Below are 16,890 nucleotides of genomic sequence, written 5' to 3'. Positions count from 1 at the left end.
TCAACTCCTTCCAGTAGCAAGAGAAAAGTGTACTATTGGGCTTTGACAATACATTTGTTTTGTAAAACTTAAAAGTCTTCAAGTATGAAAACAAATGTGTTCTAGACCAGAAAGGACATCCAGAGCTCAACACTTAACGAAGTTTTATTGAAACATAGCCATGCCCACTGGTTACACACATAATTGTGACAGATTATATCAGTGGTTCTCAACCTTCGCAACCCTTTAGTACATGTAGTTCCCCATGTTGTGGTGAACCCCAACCATAAAATTGTTTTGTTGCTACGTCATAACTATAATTTTGATACTGTTACAAACCAACGGACCCACAAGTTGAGAACTAAGGTGGTCCACAAAGCATACAACTTAGTGAGACTCTAAATTTACAGTTTAAACATTGGCCGGATACCACTCTTGATGAAAATGCACTTTTAAAATGAGAGTCACTGTATTTCATAACATTTTATTAAGAAGGAATCTGTCAACAATTCTATGTAAACAATGACAAAGAATCAAGGGAAACATCAAGGATCAGACAGTAACTTACATTATCTTTTATATAATCAATGCATATTTAAGCAAAGTCGAATCCTTATTAAGCAAACATTTTTGCATACACTGCCTTCTCTTTGTCTTTCTGTGCCTTTATCATTTGTTTGACTTTAAGCATTTCTGCCTGGATAGCTGGGGAGGGAAAAGCAATCAATTAATTTTCAAAGCATCTAAAAAATTGGGAAAACAACAACAGACTGCAGTAGTAACACTTCACTCTCCCCTGACATAGTTCTGGTTTTTACCAGTAATATTTAGACATATTGTCCTTCTTCATCTGCTTTACCTTGGGTGAGTTCTTTCTATTAGAGCTACTCTGCAACATACCCAGTACATACAGTGTTTGGTCACAGCCACATTCAGCTTAGAAAGGGATGTCGCAAACTTTAAAATTGCAATCAATACTTTCTTACTATGATCTTTTATAGACTAGCACTGATGTAACAGAACCTACATCACAGCAAAAAGGGTCACAGAAGCAGTATGAAGGCCTACTAAAAAGCTAGTACATTCTTGAGCAGAGTAAGAATGTAGGCTCTGCATAGGACGGCCACCTTGAATTCTTGTCTAATTTACTATATAATCACTGCCTGGCCCAGTAAGAGGCACTCTGCAATATCTAAACAAATAAATATGTCAAGGTTGAGTGTACACTGGCTCATGAGGATCTATTTTTTTAAAGCTTTTATTTATGTGTATGAGTGTTCTATCTGTATGTACACCTGCATAAGAGGGCATCGGATCCCAGTATAGATGGTTGCTGGGAATCAAACTCAGGACCCTGGAAGAACAATGCTCTTAACCACTGAGACATTTCTCTAGCCCCCAGGTTCCATTTTTGACCAACAAAATGAAGCTTCATTACAAAACCTGCCAATTTACCTTTGTCTCCTGGGGCTATCTCCTGCGCCTTCTTAAGATCGGCCTACAATGGAGAAGAGAATTTAAGAAACATTAGACATTAAGACTTTAACTGTGACTATTATACAACAATGAGAAGAAAATTTACCAAGGCTTGATCATATTCTTTTAATCCTTGCCATCCTTGTGCTTTGCGGTATAGTGCTTTGGTATTTGACGGGTCCATCTCAAGAGCCTATGAAAAAGTTGTAACATCAGTATTTGTATCTAAAAGTGAGTGTTATCAACGGGCTCCAACTCACTGGAGCTAGAGCACCCGTGCTCTACCAGCACAAAGTAAGAGTATTGAGTGGTTGTGTCTCCAGAGTGCTTCTCTCAGCACTGGTTTCTAGCCCAAGTGGACCCAGACTATTCAAGGAAAAAACAAACAAACAAAAACATTTTAATTAAAGTTAAATACAGTTATGTTTTGATACTTTGTTATTGGTTCAAGAATGGTCCACCACCTCCTAAAAACCAAAATCCACAGGTACACAAGTCACTTGAATGCCATGTAAATATTTGTCCAGCTGTGTTTATAGGTAATGATGAAAATAAAGTCTACATGTTTATCACAGAATAATATTCAACCTGTGGTTGGACAATCTGAGAACCCAGGGACATGGCGGGGCCAATTATATTCTGAGCATGAACAACTTTTAATAGATCTCTCCCCTGAGACATTTTTAAGCTATATTGTTTACATAACAGCTCTTAAAAGAGCCAACACTGAGAAATTTTTTTCTTAAGATGGACAATTCTGACTTACAGAAGATGCAGAGTGGACCTTCTCTCTTGCAAACTTTCCTCTATGCACATTCCCTTCTAAACACATGTGTATACATTTCTTGTTATTCATTCTATCTACTTAAGCAAGGGCTAATGGGAGGGCCAGGACTGAAGGGCAGCCTTGTGAACACTACACAAGTACTACTGTGCCACTGAGCTGCACAACCAGGTCTTACTGAGCACAGGTGCATGCTCTAGGTTTAATGTGCAAAAAAACATTTAGTCTCGAAACTTTTAAAAAGTACCATTCAGTGTACATGGATGGCCTTTACTAGGACAAAATATCTTTCTGTTTACTCTAGTAGTAACTAATCTTAACACCAAATAAAAACTGTCTGCCCATTGGATCCTATCAGGATCTAGGATTTAAAAAATAAAAGTAGCCAGCAACATGGCTCAGGGGTAAAGGCACTTGCCATGACAGCCTCTGGAACCAACCTAAGGTGGAAGGAAAGATCGGACTCCACAAATATTGTCTTCTGCCTCTTGCACTCACTGTGGCACATGGACACAAAATTAAGTATAAAGTAAAAATAGCCCCACCTAGCATGGTGGTAACATGCCTGATCCCAACACTTGAAAGGACAGGCAGGAAGACCTAGTGTGAGGTCAACCTAAAGTATATAGTAAGACCATGTTTCAAAAAAGCCAAGCCTGCGCTCAGGATGTATCTCCGCTGTAAAGCAAAACACAAAACCCTGCTTTTGAAACAGGGTCTCTGTCACCTAACAAAGGATAGCTATGAGTTTCTCATCTTCCTACCTCTACCTCCACAGTGCTGGGATTACAGGTCTAGGCCACCACACTCTTACCTCTATTCTTAATCATTCTTGGTTTTGTGTTCATATATGCCCAGCTCATAAATACAAATAAATAAGCACATAAATATGCTTTGAGAAATAAAAGCAGTTAGTACATATTAAGTGACAGTATTAAAAGCAAAATTAAGATTATCAAAAAGAACTGATGTGCCAAAATATTTGGAAACAAGACTTAAGTTACATTTTGTCAAGCCTCATTAGGTCCTAGGCAATTAAAATACATTAAGGACTATTGCCTTTTTCTAATTTGTACGTCTAAATCCTACTCCTCCCAATCAACATCACAGACTTACCTCCAAACAACTGTCAATTGCTCCCTGCCAATCTGACATCTTCAGTTTACAAGCACCAATATTCAGCACACAACTTAAGGCTATAGGTTGCAGTCTGGATAGATCTGCTTTCTCAACAACAGCCTTCGAACTATCCATGTACCTGGAAAACGTATTAATAAAAGAAACAGGGAACTCCACACTGCTTCAACACTGTGGTTGGTATTAAAGGTCCATCTAATACTTTATGATCACAAGTTTTTGATGATGCTTTTTCTTCAGATGCAAGAAATTAAACCCAGAGCCTGCTAGGCACACCTTCCTGCTACTGAACTACATTCCTAGCCCTATTTTTCTATAGGATATTTTTACATCAACTTTTCCCCTAAGTTAACTAATATTAGCTCCCATATCTAATTATGTACAACTCAGGTTCATATTACATATTTTCCAATTATGTTTAGAACCAGTATTCCTAGACAATTAAATTCAATGGAAAGAGGCTAAGAACTAAGTAGTGTTGATTTTTCAAACTACTGTGTTTGAGTATGGGTGCCAGGTAGCATAGTGTGTATGCAGAGATCAGAGGACAACTTTGGGTAGGCAGTTATTTCCTTTTACTGTGGATTCAGGGTTGGTCACAGGATTGTTAAATAAGTCCTTTTACTCACTGAGCTATTTAGTCATCGATGTAATATTAACTGTTTCCTGAAAGTTAAGCTGAGTATTAACTGTTTAGTAGTATTAACTGTTTAATAGTATTAACTGTTTCCTAGAAGTTAAGCTGAGGATCTGGTCCTAGAACTTAGTTTCTAACATTTCCTTTCTCCATAGGGAATTGACGCAGAGAAACTGCTTATTCCAGATACAAAAGCAAGTAGTTATAAGAGCAAGTGCTATAGTACTGTTGTAACATTCAAGCTGGGAATGTAGCTCAGAGTGCTTATCTAACATGCCAGGGACCCTGGGAACCCCCAGCATCTCAAACAAACAAACCAAAATAAAAACAAGGAAGAACTGATGACCTCAGTTTGGCCAATGGCAACCCACATGGTGGAAGAGAACAGACTCCCAAAACTTGTCCTCTGGCCTCCTCAAGCACTCTTGCAATGCAATTAAAAATAAGCAGAGTTTTAAACACCCAGATTTACTATGGCTTAGTGAGGAAGAAGGGCTGGCTCCTACAGAGAAATGCCATCTTATAAATGAATGTTAAAACTCAAGAACCAAGCTCTCCAACAGTCACTGTAGTCATCTCACAAAGGTGCTTCAGTGACACTACCACAAACAGTGTCACAGTATCACTTTCTATTCACACAGGGGCAAAGGTACATCAGATGATATCATGCTTATCTAACATGCTTGATCAAGTGCCCAAATACAAAACAGTGCGTGTTATCTTAAGAAATACAGAACATCACCCTACCATACCTCTTTCCAAAATATGCAAGCTCGTGATCCTAAAGAAACAATTATGTATATGACAACTGACTTACTGGGACACCACAAAGGTAAGGGATGCTGAAGACAGCTCAGCTGGTAAATAAGCAAGAGGACCCGAGTTTGGCAGCACCCCCTCTCCAACCTCATATACACGTGTTGGACAAGTGGAGCATCACTAAGGCTGGAACCTGGAAGATGCTGGAGGCTCACCACCCAACCAGTCTAGACTAATTGGCAAGCTCTAAGCCAATAAGAGACTGTCTCAAAGGAGGGAGACAATGTCCCTGAGGATGACAGCCAATGTTGAACTATGGCCTCCACATGATTTTATATGTGTGGCCAAAGGATGCCTCGAAAGTAAAGATAATCATGACAGCCTGTGTTCAATCCCAGGACCCACGTGGCAGAAAAGAGAACTAATTCCCACAAGTTGTCCTCTGAACTCTACTCACATGCTGTGGTACACACAAATTATAAATATTTTAAAAGAGTTAAAAAAAAAAAAAAAAAAAGGCCCTAGAGGGGCCAGCGCCGATGACTCATGCTTTAAATCCCAATAGGCCCTGGTTTTGGGTGGTGGGGTGCTACACACAGAATAAGACAGATCTGTGGGTCTGAGACCAGCCTGGTCCACATAGCCAGTCCCAGGCCGGCCAGAGCCACATATAAAACCCTATCTGAGGGTTGGGGAATGGGTGTGATGACCAGGAAGAGAAAAGCAGTATTACAGCTCCTTAAACTTGCACTCTGAATCAGAAAAGAAAAAAGGTGAGACAATGTAAAACAGGCTCCATACTTATACTGCCAGTGTTGCCTTATGGAGAGGGTGTACTCTGCCTCAGGAGCGCAGCTGATTTAGATTGCCCTTGCTCTTGCTTATGGAGAGGGTGTACTCTGCCTCAGGAGCGCAGCTGATTTAGATTGCCCTTGCTCTTTCTGGAGGACACTAAGTGCTGACATACTTCGGGCTGGATTGTTGGTGTAGCCCTGGGACTATCCTGGAGCTAGATCTGCAGACCAGGCTGGCCTCCCCCCAAATCAAAGATCTACCTGCCACTACCTCTGCCTCTGCAGCGCTAGGATTAAAGGTGTGCTACACACCAGGCAAGAAATGTTCCTCTTTCAATACACTGTTCATTACACAAATAACTTGCTAAATATGAGCGATTCTGCACTTAGTTCATAATTCAGTTTACACATTCTAAAAAGTAACTTATTAAAAATGTTTTTTTACCTTAATACTTTCGCATATTTTTTAATTGCCATCTCCCAGTTCTGAGACTTGAAAAAAGTATTTCCAATGTTTTTTAAGTCTTCAGCTATTAATAAAATTTTATCTACCTGTATAAAAGATTACAAGTATGTTGGGTGTTAGTAAATAATGTTAACTTAACACAAAGGTTCTATCATAATGACAGGCTGACCAACCTTCTAGTACTAAGTACTTTAATTAACTTAAGTAATTAAAGTTTATTCATCTGGAAGTACTTACATCTTTTAAATCTATATCTGCATCTTCAGGGAAATCTGGATGATTATCACCAGAGCCATCTTTGGGGAATATTCCCCAATCATCCCCTTCTTTCAATTCTCCACATTCTGCAATAACACACAGCTGTAAAAATGTGAAACGGAAGTGAGTATCTGAGATCTTAACGTCTACTTTTAAAGGCTGCATGGCTCAAGGGTACACACACTACTACTCATGTCAAAGATGCATCCATCTGCTATAATTACAGCAGTTTCCTCTTAGTCCAACAGTGTCACTATTTACAGCATTTACTGTTAGTACTATGAACATGATGAGCTGAGAACCACATCACACATATGAAGCTGTCATGTATGACTGGCCAGCATACTTGTAGCAGTAACTGGGCTTCTAACCCTCTACACTGTCTTGTTGCTTTATGGGTCTCACAGCCACGCTGTCCCATGGGTATTTAGAATACAATACAACCTGAAACAATCGAGCAGTTTATACAGGGTGTAAAAACACATTAAGAAAAGCCACAAGATCTGTGCCGAACTCCTAGTGAAACAGTAGTGTACTGTCTTCTTTCTAGTGTGCACTATAGTCAACTATTGACACAAGTCTCACGGGTATGGGAACACTTAGGCAATCTAACGTAGATCACTTTGTTAGATCACACTTAAGCTGAAATAAGTACTAAAATCTCTTTGTTGGACAAAGAGTCCAACAAAGTAGTCCTTGAGTAGCATGAGCAGAGACAAAAGGACTACTGGACAATTCAAAGAAAGCCAGGTCTACGTTTCCTGGGGAAAACAACAACTCCAAAAAAGAAACAAACAAACAAACAAACAAACAAAAAAGCCCCAGCCTCCTTTACCTAATCTTCTTAACCATTGATTTTAAAAAGTTTCAAAGGAGAAGGAGGCTACAGCTGGGATACAAAGTGAATAAATTGTAACTAATAAAAAAATGAAAAAAAGTTTCAAAGGAAAGTGGCCAATTCAGACTCCTTTAGCAAACCATCCTAACTTCTTTCCTACTTTTCTAGGCGACAACCACCTGACCCTGTAACCTGCATGTCTTTGACACAGTAGCTAAGCTGGTGTCTATTTCACTGTAACTTTTACTTACTTTGGCAGGTTTTTCACCATTCACTTCTACGTTTTCAAGCATCCTCGCCACACCTAGTCCTTTAATTACTTGACCAAATACCACATGTTTCCCATCCAGGTGAGGAGTCGGAACTGTTGTGATAAAGAACTGAGAACCATTTGTATTGGGGCCTGCATTTGCCATGCTCAGCAAACCCTCCTGGTCATGCTGCAGAGATAAAAATCATTACAAGAAAAACAAAGTTAGAGGCCTAATATGATTTTCCCTGTATTGACTCTTCACCTAAAATAGATGGGGTGTACTGCTAAACTTTACTCTTCTACATCAACTGCACATATACACGTTTGTTACTTCTTGTCTCTGATTTACTTTAAGAAAATCAGAGACGGAGTTCATAGCACTAACAGATACCTTAAACGAACAGAACTGGCCATCTGCAAGAGAGGCTTACACTTCAATCTTAAAGATGAAGATTCCACAGCAAGGAAATCTAATAGGCTACTCTGCTCTTTTTGTAACGGCTATTTTTCTGAGAACCCCTGTACAGTCCTTCCACACTCAGAAATAGGCCTACATTATGATTCTTCTTTTTCACTAAACTGAAAACAGTAATGTAGTACTGAATTTGACAAGTTACTCAGATAAATACTTCCAATCTATGGCTTTCCTTCAGGCAAATCAATGACTCAGACTATGCAAAAGAACATGTTTCAAGCAGTCTGTTGAAGCGCAAGCCAGCTTCTTTGCTTTGCACAGCTTAGGCTTCCTGAACGCATGCCTCTAGTGCACACCTCTCAACTCCTGGGCTACTTTCCTACCCGAGACACCTTGGTCCCATCAATCTAAGTCTCACTCCGTTTCCAAGGTCACCGAATCTGCACAATGCCAGAGGCAAGTCTTTTCCTTTTGCCTCCTTTCCTTTATTCATTGCAGTGGTCAGAAAAGCCTCAGTTATTCTTTTCTTTTCCTTGGCCTTCCACTACCTTTTCCCCATTGCTGTCATTACTTTCCTTTTCAAATCTGTATTTTAGACCTGGTCTATTCGTCTAGCATAAGTGTTCAAGCCTCCTCACTGCCTCTCCTAACCTGAACTATCTAACATTTCTCCTATCACAGGAGCTGGGTGTAGTCCCACATGCTCTTAATCCCAGCACTCAGAAAGCAGAGACTGCTGATCTCTGTGAGTTCAATGCCAGCTTGGTTTACACAGCTAGTTCCAGAGGTTGAACATTCCTAATCCGAAAACCAAGGTCCAACATGTTACAAAATCTGAAACTTTTGAGCAACAACTTTCAGATTTCAGATGCAGGATGCTCAACCTATAAAATTATGCAAACATTTCAAAATCCAAATAACTGAAATATTTCTAGCCCAGAGCATTTCATAAGGGACACTCAACTTGTATCAAAGTCATACAAACAAATATATTCAATCAATTTACCACTTACATGTGTTATATTATGTATTGTTATCTTCCACAGTCCCTTGTATTTTAATCTTGACTCTGAGGTAAGATTATAAGTCATTTCTTATAAGCTCTCTGGTGCAATGACAGAAGTGAGCAACAGAAATTCTCTCTGCAAGTCATCCTTATTACCTTGCCTATATGCCTCATTTCCAAAGACATCACTTTACTTTTGTACTTACATGTCTGTTCTTAAAACGGGAATGGTGCAATATACCCCGAACATTAACCATATCCGCTAGGTGGGAAATCCCCTGACATCCTGGATATTAGCGATGGTTTTGTTCTTCAAATTCAAGGATAAAGATGCACAAGTTACCATCCTTACAATAATGACAACATTTTTTGCTGGGATCAACTTTGCCATATGGGAGCTTAAAAACTCACTGGCTTAACTGAAGCATATAAAAACTGACTGTAGTGAAATAAGCACAGTATTTTGGCCAAAACATCATACTGGCTAGGTATGATATTGTTTATCTGTCATTCCAGCACTCAGGAGGCAAAATGCAGAAGGATGGTAAATTCAGGACCACCCTGGACTACACAGTTAAACCCTGGCTCCGAAAGCAAAACTGTTACTGGATAAATCCCTTCCACATTAAAGATGAACAGTGAACTGGTGTATAGCTTGTGTGGCAGAGAACTTGGCTGGCATGCAAAAGACCCTGAGCTCACACCCAGTACCACACAACCTTAGAAAAGCTTATTTATAAATATAATTTCTTTTATAAGAAAAGTATAGCCCATACCATGCTGACAAAGATTTATAAGCTTAGCTCCTAAGGCGGGTAAGTAAAAAAAGGACTAGGAGTTCTCAGCTACAGTGAGTTTAAAGCTAACCTGAGCAACTAGGCAAGCCCCAGTTTCAAAACAGAAAATGGGAGTAAGGTTAGCTAAGTAATGGAGTGCTTGCTGGGCATAAAAGGCCCTAGCACCAGAAGGAGGGCCTAGCACCAGAGGGGAGGGAGGTCAGCATTCTGGCCACAAAGATTTTTTTTTTTTTTTTTTAGTATCTTAATCCAGGTGTATTTCAAATATATAATCTTTATATTAACAAAAACAAGAATTTTTTCTTTACCTTATAATGAAAATTTTCATCTTCAAATTTTTCACCATAAATACTTTCTCCACCTGTACCATTATGATTTGAGAAGTCTCCACCTTGAATCATAAATTTCTTAATAACTGAAAAAAAAGGAATAGGACTATTAGTAACTGAAACAGGTGATCTCGGCAATGCTAACTAATGAAAAATAAAAGAGAACTTCCTAAGCACAACTTCAGTCATGTACCTGGCCTTTCTCCCATGTCCTCACCCCATCAACTCTACCTGGAAGACTTCTCAAAACATAACTCCAACATATATTTTACTAACAACTCCCCACCAACTCAAGAAATTATTCTTTGCACAAATTCAAAGGTATCTCCCTGTATAAAACTGTCACCAAGAGGGGCATAGGAGAATAGGGAGAGTGAATGGGGTTGGGAGAGGGTGGAGGAGGGGGCTACAACTGGGATACAAAGTGAATAACTGTTATTAATAAAAATAAAATAAAAATTAAAAAAAAAATGTCACCAACACATAGAAGGCAGACCTAGTTTGCATCACTATGCTAACTCTACTTACGTTTTATAAAATGTAATAATCTTGTCCCTTCCAACAATGAGTATCATTTTATTCCTTGAAAATATGTATCTGCTCAGTAATGCCTGCTAAATAAACATTAAAATCCCTAATAGTGTTGAACAAACAATTAGGACCAAACCTAGAGCCTCACATATGCTAGGAATGCATGCAAGAGATTTTTTTTCGTACACTTAATGACAATAGTTTGGCATGGCCTTTTAAAGGTTTCCAAAACCATCCACCTCCTGATCAGAGAAGTATAGGTTCATGGGACTCGGCATTTGGCTACACTGCAGTGATACAGCTGGCCAAGAGACAAGGAAACATAGTTGGGTGGATCCATGTGCAGCTGCCCTGGGCTTGCTCCCTCTCTTAAGTTACACAACTTACATTTCTCCTAGCAACAGACTCAGAAAAGCCTGCAATAATTCTTAATTCTGCCCAAGTCCAAGCAGCAGAATCCCAAGACCCCAAAAATATTTTTATATAAATTTATACAAATCATGAAAAGTATTCTCTGCCTAACATGTTCCAACATTCCAGAATTAAAAATACGTTTTGTATCAGTTACATTTGTAAAAATAGTATGGGTCTATAATCACCAGCCGTGTGACTTCATTCCCCAGTGCCAGCTCTAGCCAACTGCTATTTTTAATAGCTACAGTGCTCTTCCTGTAAGTGGCCAAAGGTGACCTGTACAGATGGTTCGCTACTCTCTGGACCCATAAAACCCTATGAAAGCATGCAAATCAAGGGGTTCAAATCTTCCTTTTCTCTAAGAACACACAGGAAACAGCTCAGGCCATCATGGGTATGCATATCTGAAAAGCCACTAAGTATCTGAAAGAAGTCACTGTAGAGAAGCACTGCATGCCATTCTGGCAATATATAATGGTGGCTTCAGGAGGTGCGCCCAGGCCAAGCAGTGGGGCTGGACTCAGGGTTGGTAGCCAAGTGAGAGTGCTGCATTTTCGCTGCACACGCTGAAAAATGCAGAGTAATGCTGAACTAAGCGCTTAGATAGAGATTCTCTAGTCACTGAACATATCCAGGCCAACAAGGCCAGATTAACCCAGGTATGACTCCCCTACCACTGAGATGATCCTCAGGGAAAAGGAACAAACTGTTTTAAAGCCAAAAGAGGAGGATGAACAGAAGGAAAAAAGATATCCCAGAAGAAACAAAAACTTCCAGCACAGGAATAAATTCAGCATAAAGTGCAGATAAAAGTGAAAAATAAATAGCACTATTTTCTTTTCTTTTCAGCAGTATTTATGTGTATGTTTAAGTATGTAAATGAATGTCATAGGCTGGAGAGATGACTAGGAGGGTAAGAACACTGCCCGCTCTTCCAAAGGTCCTGAGTTCAATTCCCAGCAAGCACATGGTGTTGCCCTCTTCTGGTGTGCTGGTACATGCAGGCAGAGTACTTTAACACATAAATAAATAAATCTTTAAAAAGAAAAAAAAAGTCACATATGTGCCGTGCCTTCAGGGGCAGCTCCTGGAGTCCCTGAAGTTATAGTCACAAGAGGCTGTGAGCCAATAAACATAGATACTGGGAACCCACCTTGGGTCATCTCAGAACAGGAAGTGCTCTTAACTGCTCAGTCATCTCTCCCCAGGTTAACTGTTTTCTAGATAGTTTTATTAGGTATAATTTTTTTTTTTTTGGGGGGGGAGTGTTTTTTTGTTCAGAAAGGGTTTTTCTGTGTAGTACTGGCTGTTCTGGAACTCACTCTGCAGACCAGGCTGGCCTTGAACTCAGAGATCTGGCTGCCTCTGCCTCCTGAGCTAGCATACTTCTATTAAATACAAAAGTAAATAAAGTTTAAAACTTTAAAAAAAAAAAAATCAATGTTCATTTTTCTTTTTCTTTTCTTTTCTTTTTTTTTTTTTTTTTTCCAAAACAGGGTTTCTCTGTGTAACAGTCCTGGCTGTCCTGGAACTCACTTTGTAGACCAGGCTAGTCTCAAACTCAGAAATACACCTATCTTTGCCCCCAGAGTGCTGGGATTAAAGGAGTGTGACACCCCTGCCTAGAACTCATTTTTTTTTAATAAATACTATTTTTAAAAAAATTGTGTAAATTGGAGTATAATACCTTAGATTCAATCCCCTGAAATACAGAAAAATTACTGATACTGTTTATAATATTTATATTTACTGGGTGCTTAGACTTTTATTAGCTTCAAAAATAAAATGGTGAGGGCATGTTGCTCCTGAATGTAAGACTACTGAACCTAAAGACACTGGGAAAAAAATAAATAAAAAGACACTGGGACAATGGTCAAATAATCTGTGTGAAATGACAGTTAATCACACATTACCAGTGGGCCCAAGACATTAAATGTTAAACACTTCTCAAACAATTCTGCCCAGGCTGTAAAATGACCTATGGTCAGCTTATTTATCTGTCATGCTACCCCCACCCCCAATGAAATGGTTTGAAGAAGAAAGTCAGAAGACTTGTGAAGCCAGGGTTGCCCATGTCACGGCCATAACCTTTAGCTGTTCTCACAATCCCACTGCTCACTGCCAGCCTTTATAGCACTAAGCTAGCACTTGTGTCCAAGTATCCTTCAAGAAATTCAGCAGTGAGGCCTTTCCCGAAACCTCACTTCTGCAGTTGTTCCTGAAAGCAGGACTGGCATGTGCACCAAGATTCCCAAACAGAGAAGTTGATATACGTACTTCGGTGGAAAGGGCATCCTTTAAAATGGAGCGCTTTCCCAGTTGTGGAGCCAGTGCCTTTTTCTCCTGTACACAGCGCACGAAAATTTTCTGCAGTTTTGGGAACAATATCTGCAAACAATTCTAAAACAATTCGGCCAACTGAAGGAAAAGAAAAGGTAATCTTGTCAGTGTGCAAAGTAACTAAATGGACAAACAAAAAGGAGCACACCTAACCAGTGGTTAACAGAGCTTTCTTTTAACATGTTATTAACTATAGTCACAATGTTGTTTAACAGACCTTTTGAGCTTACTTATCTTAAATTGAAATTATGCACCTTTGAAATCTCCTCAGCCTGTGGTACCTATCATGAGTTCAACATTTTAAAGATCCCACAAAAGTGAGATCCTATTTCACTCCGCATAATATCCTCTAGATTCATGTAGTCAAAAATAAGATTTCTTTCTTTTAAAAGGCAGTGTCATAATCTACTGTGTACACAGCACATTGTATGCATATACATGCTTGCTAGATACCAGATTGGTGCAGTATGCAGGCTACTGTGAATCTGCTGCAACACCACAGGTATGCATACAAACTTCATTTCCTTTGGATAACCATGGAACTGTTAGATATTATTTTTAAAAAGATTCCTGTTTAGTCTAAGGAAAGCTTTGTATATCTAAACTTGAAACACCACACAGAAGATTATAATCAATTACAGCATCCAGGTGATTAGCAGCATAGGAAAGACACCATGAGTACAAATGGTTTCAAATCCTGAATCATTTAACCAATATTCAGACTTAAAAATAAGTATTCATTCTATATGTGGGACTGAGGCATGCAGTGGGGAAATCAGGAGACAACTTCTGGCAGTCAGGGTTGGTGGCAGGCACCTTTACCTACTGAGCTATCTCTCAGTGGCCCTATATTCAGAATTTCTAATCGCCATGTAACCAACAGAAGACAAACAGTGCAGCAAAGGTCAGAGTGGCTGGCGTTTTCAGACTTAACCATTCTCTGCGCTGTATGGAAACTGCCTATTGCAGCCTCTGAAATGGTTCTACTCTCAGCAACCATGGTTCCGAAACACAGTGAATGCACATGTAAATGCGTGTACCCATCCCATTAAGTCTGTCCAGCAACTCTATAACATGTTTCAGGGTAAGTCCAATTCAGTTACAAGGAATGTTACTCCCCATCCAATTCACAAGGGCTGCAAACAGTAGTTCTCAACCCTCTTAATGCTGCGACCCTTTAGTACAGTTCCTCATCATACTTGTAATTTTGCTGTTATGAATCGTAACGTAAATATCGGATATGCCGGGAAAGCAGCTCTGTGAAAGGGTCGTTCGAAACCGACTCACGGGATGAGAGGCGCCGGCTTAGGGCTTCTTGGCTCTGAATCCAAGGCAACCATCCAGCCATAGCGCTCGATTTCCTTATGCCAAGCCGCAGAAACGATCGCCTCCCCTAAAGGGCTACTATAATCAGTAAGGAAAAAAGCACTAAGCAAATAAGTCTCTTAAATTTGTAAATGACACGGTAGCTCCCGATGTATTTCACGTGCCAAGTGGCACATGGTGGAACTAGAGCCCCGCGGATATCCAGCGAGCACCCCGATCTATCCATCTCAGTCATCAAATCATTTTATTTTATAGTAAGTGGCGGCGCAAAGGCTGCAGGAAGTACGACCAAATATAGAGACAAACGTGAAGGGACGCCACAATTCCTGAAGCAGAAATTTCCAGAAACTTCCGGGGGAACTACGGAAGAACTACCATCGCCTACAAGGCAGAGGGGCTCAGTGTGGACTCGCGGACGCCAGGTCGTGCTCCGGGTGGGAGCCAGGCTGCAATCTCCCTCCGCCTCCCAGGTGCCGAGCCGCCTAACGGCCGGCGGGCCGAGCGGAAGAACCGCGGCGGGGAGGCCCGGGCGGAGGGTGGCTGAGCCGTTCGGACCGCTCACCTCGCTCCCCTCCGATGTCTACGTCAAAGAAGACCCGCGGGTTCTGGGGGCTGGAGGGCTTGGCCGCCGGGGATGGATGCGACATCTTCTCTGCGGGCGCTGGGAGTCAGGACGCGGGAACCCCGTGCGCGAGAGAGGCTCAAACGCCACCGTGTCTCTACGTGACAAACGGGAGACACGCGCAGGAGCCACTTCCTGCGCGCAGCCGGAAGCTGCACGCTGGTTTCCGGGGACGTCGTCCTCTCTTCCGGTTCCGGAGCGTGGCAGTCAGGTCCTGCCTCTCTGCAGTGGCAGAGCGGTGCTTCTGTGCTTCGAGACCTGAGTTTGATCCCCGGAGTCCACAAGGTGGAAGGAAAGAGTGTCATCACCCAGTTGCCGTCTGACCTCCACGTGCCTGTCGCAGCGTGCACGCAAGCGCGCGCATACATACGTTTAGAGATTGGGGTTTTGGGTGTTAATGCCCGCCTGCCTCGGAAAGGCGTTTTGGAGATTAAAGACGGACATAAACTTGTGGCATCTTATCAAAAACAGCTGTCCTGATGTTACCATATTGACTATGACATAAGTGACCCAGTCTAGAACAAAGGCTCCGAATGCGCTGATATTGAGAACACAGAAAAGGACGCGTTTGACTTGTGTTAAAACTGCATATGCTGTCATAGTTTACTTATTTTTTCCTGTGGGCGTGATGTAAAATGTACATCGTAAAGCTGAGTGTGGTTTTTCCCTCGCTGAGGAGGTAGAGACAGGAGGTTCCACATAAGTTGCAGGCCAACGTGAGCTATGCAAGTAAGACCCTTTTTTTTTTTTTTTTTTTTTTTTTTTTTTTTTTTCAAAAAATAAGAAAGTACATTTAAAACACGAGTATGTTTGGCATAGATCTGTTATACCAGAAGTCGGATCCCAAGCCAGGAGGATTAAGTCAGCATGGGCTACGTAAAGAAGTGCTCGCTCTCCAAAAAGAAAAAAAAAAAAAAAGAGGTTAAACTTCTTTTTAAACACAAGCCAGGTGGCACTTTCCTGTATATTCAGCACTTAGGAGGTAGAAACGGGAAGATGGACAGTTCCAGGTTAGTCAGGACTGTAGAATGAGACCTAATCTTAAAAAAATAAAAGTAAATTTAAAAAAAGAGCCCAAGTTCGTGCCCAGCACGTGTGGTACGGTCTCCCCGCTATAATCAACAGTACCAGGGGTTTTAGAGCCGCCAGTCCATATGAAATTGTCTCAAGTCTGAAGTATGTGTAGAGCAGCCTCCAGAGCCAGGCGCTTTGTGTGGCTAGCAACAGCCAGGAGGGCCTTTTGGAAGGGAAGCACAGCAGACATAACTGCGATCATCCTTTGATATGAAGATTCGTCCTGCTCCCTGCTAGTTTTAGGATATGTAAAATTTAGAGTTATAAAAACCAACTAATCCCTATTCTGATCTTGAAGCAGGCTGTAACATTATATACCAGATAGAACTAAGCACTAAAGTTGATTTGCTATTGTTTGGTTTTTGTTTTGAGACAGGATCTTGCTGTGAAACTATGATCATCTAATCTAGCACTCACAGTGTAGAGAAAATTAGCCTCAAACTTGCAGGAGTCCTGCCTGCCTCCCAAGTGTTGGGGTTGTAAGCACAGACCATTAAGCTCAATTTCTGCAGTACTGGAGTCTCCTTCATATTAGAGTTAAGCATTCTACGAACGAAGCTGCATCCCTAGTCCCAAAGCTGACTTTTTGTTTTTACAAGAGGCAATTTATTGTTGTTCTGTTTGTTTGAGACAGGGTCTCTATTATATAGACACG

At 40.8% G+C, this 16,890-nt stretch overlaps 1 protein-coding gene across 1 annotated transcript; it reads right to left on the bottom strand.

Moving 5' to 3' along the window:
- Positions 1-126: 126 nt before the first annotated feature.
- On the bottom strand, positions 127-15,293 carry Ppid (peptidylprolyl isomerase D). The gene is made up of 10 exons (XM_055596671.1): positions 15,102-15,293; positions 13,151-13,291; positions 9,908-10,014; positions 7,380-7,568; positions 6,270-6,392; positions 6,012-6,118; positions 3,356-3,497; positions 1,562-1,648; positions 1,435-1,477; positions 127-684 (listed from the first exon to the last, which is right to left on the bottom strand). Exons 1-10 carry the CDS (start codon positions 15,184-15,186, stop codon positions 596-598), a joined length of 1,113 nt encoding a protein of 370 aa, XP_055452646.1. The 5' UTR covers positions 15,187-15,293; the 3' UTR covers positions 127-595.
- Positions 15,294-16,890: the final 1,597 nt, after the last annotated feature.

This window comes from Psammomys obesus, unplaced genomic scaffold (genome assembly GCF_907164565.1).
Source record: "Psammomys obesus unplaced genomic scaffold, mPsaObe1.curated_primary_1811, whole genome shotgun sequence".
NCBI classification, from domain to species: Eukaryota; Metazoa; Chordata; class Mammalia; order Rodentia; family Muridae; genus Psammomys; species Psammomys obesus.
This window is presented reverse-complemented; position numbering and strand designations above follow the sequence as displayed.